Source organism: Eulemur rufifrons, chromosome 14 (genome assembly GCF_041146395.1).
Source record: "Eulemur rufifrons isolate Redbay chromosome 14, OSU_ERuf_1, whole genome shotgun sequence".
NCBI classification, from domain to species: domain Eukaryota; kingdom Metazoa; phylum Chordata; class Mammalia; order Primates; family Lemuridae; genus Eulemur; species Eulemur rufifrons.
The window spans coordinates 1,704,181-1,718,401 of NC_090996.1; the positions used below are offsets into that span (position 1 = coordinate 1,704,181).

Below are 14,221 nucleotides of genomic sequence, written 5' to 3' on the forward strand. Positions count from 1 at the left end.
TGCTGTGGTCAAGGTGTCCTTGCTCCAGGCTCCTGGCCCAAGCCCTGGGCCTCCATCTGGGCTGCTCACAAGACCTTCTTTTCTGGAGACGGGGGCCATGTAGCCCTCCATTCATCCACCTCTAGCTGGTGCTTCTCGGTCTTCCAGCCAGCATCTTGCAGTCCTAGGGAGAGATCAGGGGGTGCTGCCAGGAATGCTGGGGAAGAGAGTCCGGGCTGACCCTGGGGAGACGGGGAAGAAGAGGCACAGGCCGGGAGCAGGCTTTGTAACTACTTGGGCTCTCCTTGCCTCTGCTGGGTGATGTCTGGCCTAAAATGAGGCTAAAATCTCATCTGCTTGCAGCAAGAATTCACTGAGATAGCACATAAAAAGGGCTGGAATGGAATAGGTGCTAAATAAAAGGTCATCACCAGTAAATGTGAGCCCCACCTCCCTTGATTGCCCCAAATGTTTCCTAAATGCCAACTGGGATTACACAGCCTGTGGACACTGACACAGCTTCAGAGACCATCCTAACCTCCCCATCCTACAGACAGTGAAACTGAGTCCCAGAATCAAGATCACAGAGAGAACCCAAGTCTTTTATGTTCCAGGTGGAAGGGTAGGGGTAGGAGCAGGAAGGGTCCCCAGGGAGAAGGCTTCAGGGACCAAGGAGCCATGAGGCTGAAGGATGTTACCTTTCAAGAACTTTGGGAAAAGCTTATCCAGCACTTGGTGTACCTCCTTGACGATGACCCAGCTATCTTTCTCAGGACCTGGGGTGGAATGCAGAACCAGCTTTCCTGTCGTCTCTCCACCTCTGCACTGTGTCATCAGCAGTCTAGATCATGAGGCCTTTCCTTACCTGCTCGCACCCGGTTCCTCAGTTCCTCCAGCTCTCCTGGAAGGGGTCCGTCTCCCTGCAGGGCTCCAAGCACTAGCCCATGCGTAGCGGCCCTTAGGATGGTCTCAGGGCCTGCCATCTGGCTCAGAACTACCTGTATGTGGTCTGGAGAGACCCAGAGACACATTGGTATCAGGGAAGGGCCACTTCCCCCGACACCCTCAACCCTATCACCCTGCTTCACCTGTCTGTCCCCAGAGGCCTTAGCCTGGCATGGAAGGCTGTCTCCCTCACCCTTTCCTTTCAACTTCATCTCCTGTTGCTCCCCAGTGCTCTGGTCAAACTGAAATGCCCAATTTCAAAATAAACCCACCTCAGTTGCTCACTGAGGTGGGTTTACTTTGCATTTCCTTAATGGCTAGTAAGAAAAACCACCTTTTAACATGTGACCAGGAGACCAATAAAATCACCGGCTTGTTTACCCAAGAGGTGACCCAGAATGGGAGATAAGAGTGGTTCCCCGGGGACAGCCAAAAGTCACTTATTTGAGGAATTGTGCTGCAATGTACAAAGTGCCTTTGCATAATCACCTTATTTGATCCTCATAAAAACACTACAGATAATAAAGCAGGTATTGTTAGCTTCATTTTACAGAGGGGTAAAGTGAATTTCATTGGGACATGCAGTTATAATTTGAACGCATCAAAGTGTTACTCTAAACTCCAGAACAACAGGCAGCCTCCACACTGCCCAGGGCTTGGGGCCCTGGATTGGAGGAATGAGGGGCTGATCCCAGGCTGGGAGGACGAGGCACACTCACTTTGTGACTGGTCCCAGCAAAGGAGGTAAGGTTCTTGGTGCCCCTCAACCAGCCGCTGCAGCTCAGAGACGCTGGGGGAGAGAGGAGAGTGCAGTGGGGGAGGGGAAGAGCAAAGGCAGGGGTACTCATCCGGTCAACTGAACAGCCACCGAACTGTTAGCCGTGACTGTCCATATTTCATCTGTACGTCACTCACTTCTCTCTCCCTCAGCCACTACCCACGCACCCCATATCCATCCTTCCTTTCTTCCTGTATCCAGTCATCCATTCTCCCACCCACCCATCCTTCCTTCATCCAACAAACATATCCCTTATATCTACTTTATGCCATGCACCGCTCCCTCCCTCCCAGACCCACACGGACCCCCAAGTCTGTTTGTGGAAATGAAGAACCTACAACAGAGAGGTGGGACCTTGTCGGGGAAGGCCAGTGTGTAACCGGAATAAGGAGCATGTGCGGGGAGTGTGGGTGGCAGTAGTGATGAGAGGGAGACACTAGGCCACTTACCTGGAGATCAGGCGGTGTAGGGGGACCCCCAGGGATAGAGACGGGGATGGCCAGAAACCTGTGGGAAGCTGGAGTCAGCATGCCAAGCCAGTGGGAGGGGCTGGGAGGGAGACACAGGACTTGAGCCCAAGGCGTTGGGTCACCTGTCCACAGCGGCTCCATCTGATTGGCTGAGGTGGGGTCGAGTACCTCTCCCCTCTGAAGGAAGTGCTTCAGGACCAGCTGGAGCCGGCCTTCGTTCAAGGTCTCCATGACAAGGGCTCGGACTGCCCGGTAGTTGGCATAGATGTGGAGGGCAGTGAGGAAGAAGAAACATCCAAGGCTGAAGCTAGGGTGAGAGAATGAGGCAGCCAATGGGGGCAGAGGCCCAGCTGCGGGTCTCCTTCCCACCCTGCTCCCGGCTTACCTGGGACAACCCGACACCAGAGGAAGCATCAGGAGGCTGACCAGGAGCCCTGCCAGGTTCACCAGCGTCTCCTGAAAAACGGCAGTGGGGGTGAGAGTCGGAGGGCTTCCCTCCAGGCCAGACTGACTAACCTTGAGTGCTTTTCACCACATTCTCCCCTGCTCCAGAACCTTCCAGGGCTCTCTATTTAGATATTTACAGTTAAATGTGGGAAGAATGGATGGCTGGGTACAGGAGTGCCAACTAAATACTTGATGATTTTGGTGACTGAGTTACCATTTATAAGGAGCCAGCCGCTTCTCTGCCCAGGTACATACAGGGCCACTGGAGCACCCTTGGGACATGCTTTTGTTTTGCAAGAGTCATGGGGAAGCCCCACACTCAGGTACTCACTGCTGTGTGAGTAGTTCCTCAGCGTGGGGAACTACTTTTATTTAGTGGTTTAAAAAGGCTGATCCCCTGCCAAACTCCTTAGTATGCAGTAACTGGCAGACAAATTTCAAAGGGGTCAAGGAACCACACAGAAAGAAAAGGAACAAGACCCGAACCTCTTCCCTTAGGAATCAGTGTTATTGGAACCCTCTGAGGGCCAGACTGAAGTCACTCTAGGTGAAAGGACCCCAGGTCGCCTGCCCCTAACTCATCACGAGGAAGGAGGAGTCTGGACTGGGGCCCCTGACTACTGGGGTCCCAGGGAAAACAAGTACAACCCAGGCCCTTCACTTTAGGGTCTCCCAGGTTTACGCGTGCTCCTTCTCACCCGCTCTCTCACTGGTCCCCAACCCTCCCCTACCCGCAAGCTGTTCTTCCCGAGGCCCCAGGGCCTCCTCAGTCTACGAGGGAGTAAGACATCATAGGGACAGCCTGGGACATGTGCTCCGTCCTGCAGCGGGCCCCTGCTTTCTGCTGATGGCGCTTTGTTGCCACTCAATGTGGCTGCAGGAAATGACTGTTCCCACCTGGGAGAGTGGAGGACCCTTTGCTCCTGAACTCCCAAGGTCCCTGATCCTCAGTTTACTGCCACACCCACAGCCCTTACTCTCACAGCCCCGCCCCTTGCCAGAAGGGCTGGGTAAAAAGAACTCTCCAGTCTCAGGTGCTCTCTGTGCCAGAAAACAGTACTGGACAGAACAGGGGTTTCTAAATTTCTTCAGTGTCAAAGAAAACCATCTCACACTTCTGGGACTTCCCTGGGCCTTACTCTCCTCATCTATAAAACAGAATAATAACGGTATCTACCTCACAGGATTACTGCGACAGTTAAATGATGCAATGCACAAAAGCACAGGGGCTGTGGGATTTAATACAGGTAGGGTTCAGTCTTAGGGGTGTCCCTGCCCTCAATCCAGGATCCTCTGGGCAAGTGGAGGGGCCGAGCCAGAGGGCTGCTAAGCTGCTGAGTGGAGCTTCCGGCCAGTGACCCCAGCAACCCACACGCCGAGCACCTTTTGGCTTGCCAAGCGCCTTCACGTGTGGGGCCTCATGTGATCAGAACATCCAGCTCCCAGGGTGGGGCTGTGGCGTAGGGAGGGCGAGGGTGAGGGCTGACTCTCAGCCTCACAGGCAGCGGGCAGGACTCGAGAGGATCAGCTCGGACATGTTGCCGGAGCCTGTGCCCTCATACCTGACTGCGTGCCCTGCAAGTCAGAGCAGGGAGCACCTGTATTTCTTCCCGTGCGCCCCTATCCCCCGGGACACTCAGGTGCTTCTCTCCATATTCCTAAACTGTGACCTGGCCTGGCCCGGCCCCTCCCTCTCCCCCATGCTATCCCTGTAACCCTGGCTCCTCACCTGGCTGCTGTCCTTGGCTGACACATCGGCCATGTTGTTTCTCCGGGCCTGGTGCATGGTCAGGGCGGCTCGAGTGGCCCCGCCAGCCACACTCACAATGCACTGGGTGGGGAAAGGGAGGAGCGAAGGTCAGAGCAGCCATGTGCTGTGGAAACACAGGCGCTCAGACCAGGCCTGGTGACCCCACAGCAAGACCCTGAATGCTATCCTTGGTACCTAGTTCTCACCTTGCACTTCCCTTAGGCCCTCCTCCCCCGTCTTATTCCAGGAGAAAACTAGTCCTGCCTGCTGGGGATGTGGCCCCACAGAAACTCAATGTCCTTCCCCAAGGTGGAGGCCCAAAGACCATTCTTAGCCCAGAACTTCCCCACCCTTGTACTCCTACTCTGGCTACACCTCTGCCTTGCTGAGCTCCGGGCCCAGCCTGCCTTCCCACTTCATGCTTACATTCTGCCTGCAGTTTCTGTGCTCTCTTCCTGCTGCAGTGAAGGCCTATCCAGCCTTCCAGGCCAGTGAAAAAGTGACATTGGTGGCCCTGACCTCCTAGGGAACCTGGGTCTCTATCTCTGAGATCTCAGGCGATAAAGCCCTTCGATGAGGGTCACTGATCACCCTCATTCGTCCCGTATTTATCAAGGTTCTTTTAGATGCCAGTCATAGATTTAGGTGCCATTATACAAGTCGGACACGGGCCCTGCTCTCATGAAGCTTATAGTTCAATAGATAATAAAGACAAGTTATGATATAGGCAGAGGAGATAGTTTGTTCAAAGGCAAGAGGAGTGTGGTACAAAATGTGGACCTGACCACATGAAGCCTTGCAAAGGTCTTTATCCTAAGAGCTGTGGGGCAGGGAAGTGACCTGATCCGATTTCCACTTTGAAAGGATTACTGGGCTGCTCTGAGAACAGGGGTGAGAGTGGAAGCAGGAGACTGCCTGGGAAGTAACTGTGCTTCTCCAGCAATGAGACAGTGGTGACGGGGAGACGGAGGAGTGAGTGAACTACAAAGACTTAGGAGGGAAAAATAATAGAACTGAGTGGCGGTTTAGCTGAGGGTGACAGCTGAAGGGGCATGAGGAGAAGGCACGGATGACAGCCAGGCTGCGGGATGAAGTGCTGGTTACCGAGACAGGAACTCTAGAGAGGGGTTGTAAGGGGGAAGGTCATGGCCCCGTCTATTCCCTTATTTGACAGATGAACAGACGGAGGCCCCAAAAGTGGAGTTTAGTATAGAATTTAAAGCACATGTCAGAGGTCCCACACCTTGGTCTACAGCTATAGCAGTGTTTTCTCTGGGGTTTCCTACCCTGGGGGTGGGTTAGTAGGGGTGCTCACAGCATTTAGTGCCTGCGCCAGGGAAGCTAAATGTCCTCCACTACAAAGAACTGTTCCACCCAAAATGCCAGTAGTGCCTTGTAGAGCAATGCTACCCTAAAGTGACTTAAAATAGATGGGCCCTTGACATGGGCCTTACACGTCTTCTTGGGTCTTTACTCCATGCCAGGTACTTGACTCTAGTGAGGACAGGCTACGTTCTTTACTGATCCTTGCTAGGCCTCAGTTTCCTTATCTGAACGAGGCCAACCTGCAGGAGGTGCAAGGGTGGGCAGCCTGGCACAGAGGGAGAACCTACATTCGTCCCACTTACCCCCCCCACCCCGGCCTCACTGCCTGCTCCATGCTCTGTTTTGCCTTAGGACTTTTACCCACACTGTTTCTTTTGCCCAGAACACCCACTCTGCACCTTCAGCTCAATCTTCAGGACCCAGCTGTAGGGGAGGCCTTCCTGCATCTTCTGATCATGCTGGGTTCCCCGCTGAGCCCTCTCGCAGCCCCCTACAGTTCTCATCTGGAATACTTGTACCTATCATTCCGTAATTATACATGGCTTCCTTTCAAAGATGGGAGGGCCCATGTTCTATGTCGAGCATGTGGTAGGCACTCAATAAATATTTTCCTGAAAGAATAAGAGAGCAGTCAGGAAGCTGGTCCCAAAATCTTGATATTAAACCACTCCTTCTACTTGTTCGCTTAGAGTTCCCTCACCAGTCCTGTGGCTCTAGACTGCCTTAGACTGACTGAAGCATGAGAGGCTGTCTGGCTGGAGGAAGATCAGAAAACATGGTTGTGTCCGAGTAGAAACATCTGAACTTGCTTACTCTCCTAGAAGCACAGAGCCCAAGCCCAAGCACTGAGCCCACACACAACACAACCAGGGCTCAGGCATAGGGGCGCCCCAGAGGTGGGTACCTTGGCCAGGTTGCTGGTGCACACGGTCATGGTGAAACAGACTGGGTATATGGGAGCCATAATCTCGAGGAACATGGCTACATCATTGAGGATGTCAGCAAAAAGCCTGGGGGTGGGATCAGAGGTTAGAGGTCAGACCTAAGCGACCTTCATAATAGAAGACTCTCCTACCCGTCCCAGCCCCGCCTTACCTCCACTGCTTGGCGTTGCAGTCCAGTTTGCTCCTGTAGGGGAGGACAGGTTGTTGCAGTTTGGATTTAGGGAGAAAACATGTCCTATGGGCAGTGTGGGGAGTCTTAGGCCGTGGTAAGGTCTGAAGGGCTCAGGAAAACCCATACCTCCCATGCAGACATCTGTCCCCATAGCCTGCCACTGCTACTTGAAATGCCACCATTAGCTGGAAGGACCTTCAGTGATCACCTAGTGTTTCTCCCTTATTAACCATGACTTACCAGGGAAAAAATCTGACTGTCTTATAGCTGGCCAATCTCTGGCCATCCTTTGGGAGAGACTATTCCTGGGTTTCTCTGCCTCTCCCCTCTTTTTCTTGCTTCACTGGGGGCACCTGGCAAGAAGTCCATACATTTTGGACTGGTAAACACTAAATTAAGTGTAACCTCTCATGTTACAGATAAGTAGCCCAGACAGGGGATATGGTTCCCTTGGAGCACATGGAGAGTAGGAGGACAGGCCAGGAGAAAGGGCGAGGCTCTAACACGTAGGCCTAGGATACGTCTGTTACACAACATTGAGTGACTACCTCATCTGCCCATCTGTGTCAGGTAGTGACTCCCTGGCCTATATACAAACCCCTGGGCACCACTTCTCTAAGATCCTAGTGGCAGGAGATATTGCAGCCTCCAGCAGAGCTCAGAGTTTGCAACATTAGGCCTGAGCCTTAATTTGAAATCTCCTGGAGGGAAAGAGAACATTCCTGGGTGGCGTATCAGACACACATGGGGAGCTCCTGAACACATGGGCCTGGTCTAGGGTTCTGCCCAACGAACCAGCCTGACACCATGCAAAGAATACAGGCTTCATGTTCAAAGCCCATCTTACTCGTTACAAGCTGTATGGCTTGGGCAAGTAACTTCCCTTTTCTAGGTATGTTTCACGTCTGTCAAATGTACCCACTCAGTCCTATCCTACAAAGTTGTTATAAGGACTAAAGACAATATACAGAGTGCTCAGGTGGCACAGTTAGAGCTGTTAATGGTTGCTAGTGTTTACTGAGCACTTATGTAGCATGCAACATGCTAAGCACTTTGCACAGAGTATCTCATTGAACCCTCACGAGCACAGTTAATGGTTAATACTACCGCTATCTTCACTATTGTCACTCGGGAGAGTTGCCAGAAGTCTGCTAACTAGGAAGACAAACTCACCCCTTCCACCAGGCAAAGACGATGCGGCCCAGCATGCCGGTTGAATCTAGGGAAGAGAAGAAGGTACCAGTAAGAAACAAGAAGCCTGGGAGCTGCAGGGCCGGGCAGATCCTGGCACTGAATTTGCCGATTCACCCTGGATCACTGTCCTTGGAAGCTCAGTCCTGTATGGTAAGTTCTGGATAGACCCCGTTTTATGATGGGGTCAGAGTGCCTAGACTTAGCAGTTCCTCAGTATGTACTCTGAGAAACATGAACAAGACGTGTTCTTTGTAGCATTGTTCATAACAGCAAAAAACTGGGACTAATGCAAATGTTCACTGACAGACTACATAAATTCTAGTATATTCACTAAGAGGCATATTAGACAACAGTGAAAATTCAAAGAATCACAACTTCCCACATCAACATAGATGAATACTAGTATTATAATCTTGCATTAAGAAGTAACTTATGAAGACCACATACAATATATTTACTTTTCATAAAGCTCTAAAACAACTAAAACTAAATAACATAGTATTTAGGAATATATATCTACTTGGCAAAAATATTCAAAAAAGCAGGGAATCTTAAGTAGAAATTCAAAGGTTATTGCTGATGTTCTAGCTCTTAGGCTGGGCAGTGGGATCACAGGTGGTCATTATAGTACAAATAAATAAGTAAAGGATTTAAACTCTGGTTGGTGACAGAGAGCTGGGGGTGCAGGGCAGAGGGAGAGGTCCCCTCAAGCTGGGCAGAGTAAGAGAAGTCTCCAGAACCAGCTGGACCTTCATCTGCACAACAAATGCTTATTGGCTACCTACTCTGTGCCAGGAACTTCATGAGGCACGGGGGATATTGCAGTGAACCAGAGTCATGGTTCCAGGCTCAAAATCCAGCCTAAGAGAGCAATCAGTACAAAAAACAGATTTAAACCAGCAATTGGTAAACTGTAGTCTCCAGGCTTCCACTCCCTGGTTTTATAAATAAAGTTTTATTGGAACACATTATGCCCATTTGTTTCCAGATTGTCTATGGCTATTTATGAGATACAATGGGCAAAATTGAGTTGCTGAAACTAAGACTGTGAGATCAGCAAAGCATAAAATATCATCTTGCCTTTCACAGAAAAGCTTTGCTAATTTAGACCATCTCTCATAATGAGTAGCACCCATTAAGCTCAGCAGGGGGACCACAAAGAAGGAATGTTTTAGAACCAGACAACCGGGAGGGACTCACACAGCAGATACTGGAAAGGACATACGCTGTGGGCAGAGGACTCCAACTTGTTTTAACTTGAGGGCATCGACCCTGAAGTGGTGGATGTAAGAAGGGAAACTAGGTTGTGGGAAGACGGGTTGGGAGCTTCCCACAATATATAAAAGTAGTGACACAGGCCAACCTTCCCCATTCTCCGCTGAATACAGATGCACACACTCCTTTCCAGAGCCTCTATTCTTGGGCACTGAGGTCTTCTCATAGACATGCTTCCCCAAGCCTACACTGCAGGGAGTCTGCTAAGCCCTCTGGTGGATGCCTGAAATACCTATGCCTTTCAATCTTCACAACAATCCTGAGCTTGGAAGGGATCATTCCCTTTCACTGAAGCTCAGAGAAGAGAGGTGAACAAAATGGGGACATTTTACAAGAAAATTTGGATTTATAGCTTTTCTGTAAGAACCTGAAGACATGGCAACACTGGGCCCACCTTCTCTCACTGCCAAAACCAGCTGGAGCTGAGCAGTGTCATTCAAAGGAAGTATGTGTACAACATACTCCCACCTGGTCTGTTTGCTTCTCCATTTCTGTCCCCTCTCTGGCCCTGGAAGTAATACCCGCTAGGGTAGCTTTACAGGGCCCCTCCCTCCTATCACTCACCTTAACCTCTTCCCTTTAAGCACATTATCTTTTTTTTTTTTAAACCTCTTTAGATCCCTTCACGTTTCTTTCTTTCTTTTCTCTCTCTCTCTTTTTGGAGATGGGGTCTTGTTATGTTGCTCAGGCTGGACTCAAAGTCCTGGGCTCAAGCAATCCTCCTGTCTCAGCCTCTTGAGTAGCTGGAACTACAGACAAGTGCCACCACATCTGGATAAAGTACATTATATTCTAAATAAAATTTTCATTGTTCCATTTAATATCCTTCTATTAGATCAACTTAATGACTCTGAACATGGCAAGATTACTTTTACTGGTTGAGAAGCCCGCTGGGCCAGACTCTATTTTTCGTCCCTTTGACTGCATACTCATATCCAACCAGGTGTACCTCCTTTGGGCCACTTGACAGAAAGGGAGTCTACCTTTTCACAGATCATCTGAGGCAGTCTGCAGGGCCCTCGTTAGAATCTGAAGGTTAGCACTAGGATGCATTAATGACACATACCCTTTCTATCATCTGAAAGTCAACATTGTCCAGTAGAATAGGAATCTTTTGTTTTTGTTTTTTTTTTTTTTTTGAGACAGAGTCTCATTCTGTCACCTAGACTAGAGTGCTGTGGCGTCAGCCTAGCTCACAGCAACCTCAAACTCGTGGGCTCAAGCAATCCTACTGCCTCAGCCTCCCGAGTAGCTGGGATCACAGGCAAATGCCATTACTCCCAGCTAATTTTTTCTATTTTTAGGTAGAGACCAGGGTCTCACTCCTGCTCAGGTTGGTCTTGAACTGCTGACCTCAAGCGATCCTCCCACCTTGGCCTCCCATAGTGCTAGGATTATAGGCGTGAGCCACCACGCCTGGCCTAGAATAGGAATCTTAATTCCTACCTGCTTACTACCTACCTCACTTACCATTAGCTGAGCTGTAAGATCTAGAAACTTCTGAGTCCTAGGTAAGGAATCAGCTGTCTACAAACTGTACTTGGCTCCACTTTAAAATCCTAACTGGCAAAAGAATGTGGTAGTTAAGAGTGGGACACAGGAATAAGTCTGTCTGGGTCTAAATCCTGGCCCCAAGTGACCTTGAACAAGTTGCTTAACCTCTCTGTGCCTCAGTTTCTCCAGGAGAAAAATGAATAATGGCAGCTAACTAATATGGCTGCTGCAGAGATCAAGATACATTTTACATGTAACTGAGCAAAATGTCTGGCTTACCAAATTAGTTGCCAGTAGTATTATTATTGTTATGACAACACATTCCATTAAGACATTTATATCTGAAAATGATCACATCAAAAAATTCCAAGGGAGTTTCTTGTATGAAGCTCTGCATACAAATTTCCCATTTGATAAATATGAGCTTGTAACATCCTTTCTAATAAAGAGGTCTTCTTTTAATCCCAATAATAGGCTCTAAAATAAGTGGATTTTTTTTCATATCTTAAAATGGTTTTAATTTTTCTTAACCTGCCTGAGCTGAAGACATACATAGGTTCATCATCCCTAATCTGAAAATCCAAAATTCCAAATGCAGCAAAATTTGAAACTTTTTGATTGCTGACACTATGCCACAAGTGGAAATAGCTGATGGTTCCAAAATATCCAAAATGGTTCTGAATAAAAGTGATTGCGATAACAGTGACAATGAAGATGACATCGTTAACACTGCAGAAAAAGTGCCCATATATGACATGGTGAAAATGTGTGATGGGCATATTAAAGGACAACAGCAATGTGCATTCATAAGAGAACAAGAAATCATGTCAGCTGATAGAATCCAAGAGAGACTTCTAGGGTAAAAACCACTGATGATGAGGCAGATGATTCTGCCACCCAGCACAATGTCTCCTCATCCCTAGAAGACCCACTTTGTGGTCCCTCAGCTGCTTCTGATGTTTTTTCTCACCTAAAAAAATAAAAGACAGTGTGCGACAATCTTCTAATCAAAACACTGTAGGTGGTGACTGAAAGCCTGTCATTTCTTGTTGCTGTTGTTTAACAGCCAATACTGGTATTCAGGTGATGCTACTGTGTGGCTTAATTACTTACTCTGAACACATTATTTTTTCACCGTATTAATGGTGTGTCACATTTTATAATGTTGAACACTTATGTGTGGATAAATGTAAGAATACGATTATCAGTAACGTAAGTTCAGAGTCAGGAATGGTGATGTCAAACAACCAGACTGTCCACGTGGGTGGCTGAGACAGTGACACAATGTTCCATGTGCACAAACTTTATATACTGATGGTTCAATGTACACAAACTTTGTTTCATGCACAAAATTATTAAAAACATTGTATAAAATTACCTTCAGGCTATGTGTATAAGGTACATATAAAACATAAATGAATTCTCGGTTTAGACTTGAGTCCCATCCCCAAGAAATCTCATTGTATATGCAAATATTCCAAAATCCAAAAAATCCAAAATTTGAAACACTTCTGGTCCCAACCATTTCAGATAAAGGATACTCAACCTGTACAGGCAACCTGTTGGCCATATGGCACAAAACCATCAACTAAGGACCCAAGTTCCAAATGCATTCCCAAAACTCAGCCAACAGGAGAGCAATGCTAAAGATCCAAACTAAGCACAGTGGAGTGGTATGAAAATGGACTCTGGAGCTAAACCACCTGGGTTCCAATCTACACCCTACCACCTACTGGATATGTGCCCTTGGGGAAGTTACTATGCCTCAGTTTCCTCATCTATAAAATGGGGATAATGGCAATACCTATCTCAGAGATATGGTAAAGACTGAGTCAATACATATAAAGACTGCCATGTAATAAGTAGTTTGCGTGAACCATTATTATTACTAAAAGAAGAGGCAACCAGGACAAGCCACAGATCACCATCTCTCCACTAACATGCACTGTCAGACAAAGCTACTTCCCAGAGTTGAGTCCTATCTGCCCAGTTTGCTGTCTTAATGGTAAAGGCTAAAGATGTGAGCAGTAGGCTTGTCATTCTCCAAAAGATCCAGGAACACTCACTAGAGATGTGGCCAAGTGATACTGGGAGTGGAATGAACCTCTCCTTGGGTCTGAGTTAAAAATCCACTGGGAACAGTAGTGAAAGACAAAGCACAGTGGCAAGAGCCATGGGCCCTCTTGATGTGGAACACGTAGCCGTTTCCCTTTTCTTCTCTGTGTCACTCTCTAGGTGGCATGGTAACAAATCATACATTTTTTTCTTAATGATTTTTCAAAAAGCTGTACACACTCAGCAGATGGTCAGTGTATTATATATGGCATCATCTAGTATCCCAGAGGATACAGAATACCTTTCATGCTTTCTAGAATCTCCTCTTTCCTACTCAGGACCAAATACGTATTTTTTTTTTTTTTCCTGGAACTAAGCAATTTCCCCCACCCTGGGCAGCTGGCAGTTTTATTCAATAAATTGCATTCTCATGCTATCTTCCACAGACTAGGGATAAAAGATAAAGGGGGAGGGGATGGTTAACTTATGGATTTGGGATCCAGATGATTTAGGGACCCTGAAGTTTGCATGGGGAATGGTGTGTGGGGATGAGGGCATTTCTGTTGCGGGCGATAAGACTGGGATACAAAACACTGCTCTAGGCACTGGGGAGACTTGCTTGTATTCTACCTAATCAGGCAGGAGTCCTTAAATAAACACAGATTAGAGCCCAGAGGGGGCAGGGCTGAGAGCAGCAACAGATGTGGCTCCAGGGGTCTAGCTCACCTTTCACAAGCCAGGTGGCCGTGGCAGCTGAAACAGAGGCTTTTGCGTTCCCCACCCCTATGCCCAGCAAGACTGCTTGTGTGGCCAGGGAGCCCGAGAGGCTGGAAGCAAAGGCCTGGAGAAGAAAAGAAGTGGGGTAAGGAGTGGGCACAGGAGCATGGATGTCTACGTTCTATTATCGGCTCTCCTTCTTGGTGTTTGATCCGGGACATGTCGGAGCCCCGCTCTGGGCCTCAGTCTTCCGTCTATAAATGGGTGAGAAACGTAGCCTGCAGTGTTCCCGTCCCCCCAGACATACGCCACCTCCTATCCCAGACGGCCCGGCTGACCTGCACGGAATCCCATAGCTGGTAGGGCAGATAGTCTGGGCTGACGCTATCAGGGAAGCCCTGCGGCAGGAACACTGCCTGGAGACCGGAGAGAGGTGGTGACGAGGTCCCTGAAGCCCCCACGCCGCCCTCATCTCGTCCTCCGGGTCTCACCGGGAAGGCCCCCGAAAACCCCCACCAGCGCCGCCCCCGGGCCTCCCACTGCAGGGTTCCGTCGGCGGCCGCGCGGCAGCCCCGTGCGGCCCCGGAGCCGAACTGCTCCGAGCAGAGCGGGGCTTCCCGACTCGCGCCTTCAGCCATGCCAAATCCCTCCGTCAGAAACCTGACGAAACGTGGC

General features: G+C 49.0%; 1 protein-coding gene across 1 annotated transcript; it reads right to left on the bottom strand.

Annotated features, from left to right (window-relative positions):
• Positions 1-54: 54 nt before the first annotated feature.
• RUSF1 (RUS family member 1) lies at positions 55-14,221 on the bottom strand. Its single transcript, XM_069486106.1, has 13 exons — positions 13,885-14,221; positions 13,556-13,670; positions 7,985-8,030; positions 6,791-6,823; positions 6,600-6,705; positions 4,349-4,450; positions 2,558-2,628; positions 2,295-2,479; positions 2,152-2,209; positions 1,644-1,714; positions 845-988; positions 678-755; positions 55-163 (listed from the first exon to the last, which is right to left on the bottom strand). The coding sequence occupies exons 1-13, from the start codon at positions 14,182-14,184 to the stop codon at positions 66-68; spliced, it is 1,407 nt and encodes a 468-aa protein (XP_069342207.1). The 5' UTR covers positions 14,185-14,221; the 3' UTR covers positions 55-65.

Bases quoted from the DNA above. Each gene is read 5' to 3' on its own strand.
- RUSF1 (XM_069486106.1), bottom strand. From the start codon at position 14,184: ATGGCTGAAGGCGCGAGTCGGGAAGCCCCGCTCTGCTCGGAGCAGTTC. The intron at 1,715-2,151 runs GTAAGTGGCCTA...TCTCTCCCCCAG, and splicing joins CTACACCGCCTGATCTCCAG to CGTCTCTGAGCTGCAGCGGC. The intron at 989-1,643 runs GTGAGTGTGCCT...GGGTCTCTCCAG, and splicing joins TTGCTGGGACCAGTCACAAA to ACCACATACAGGTAGTTCTG.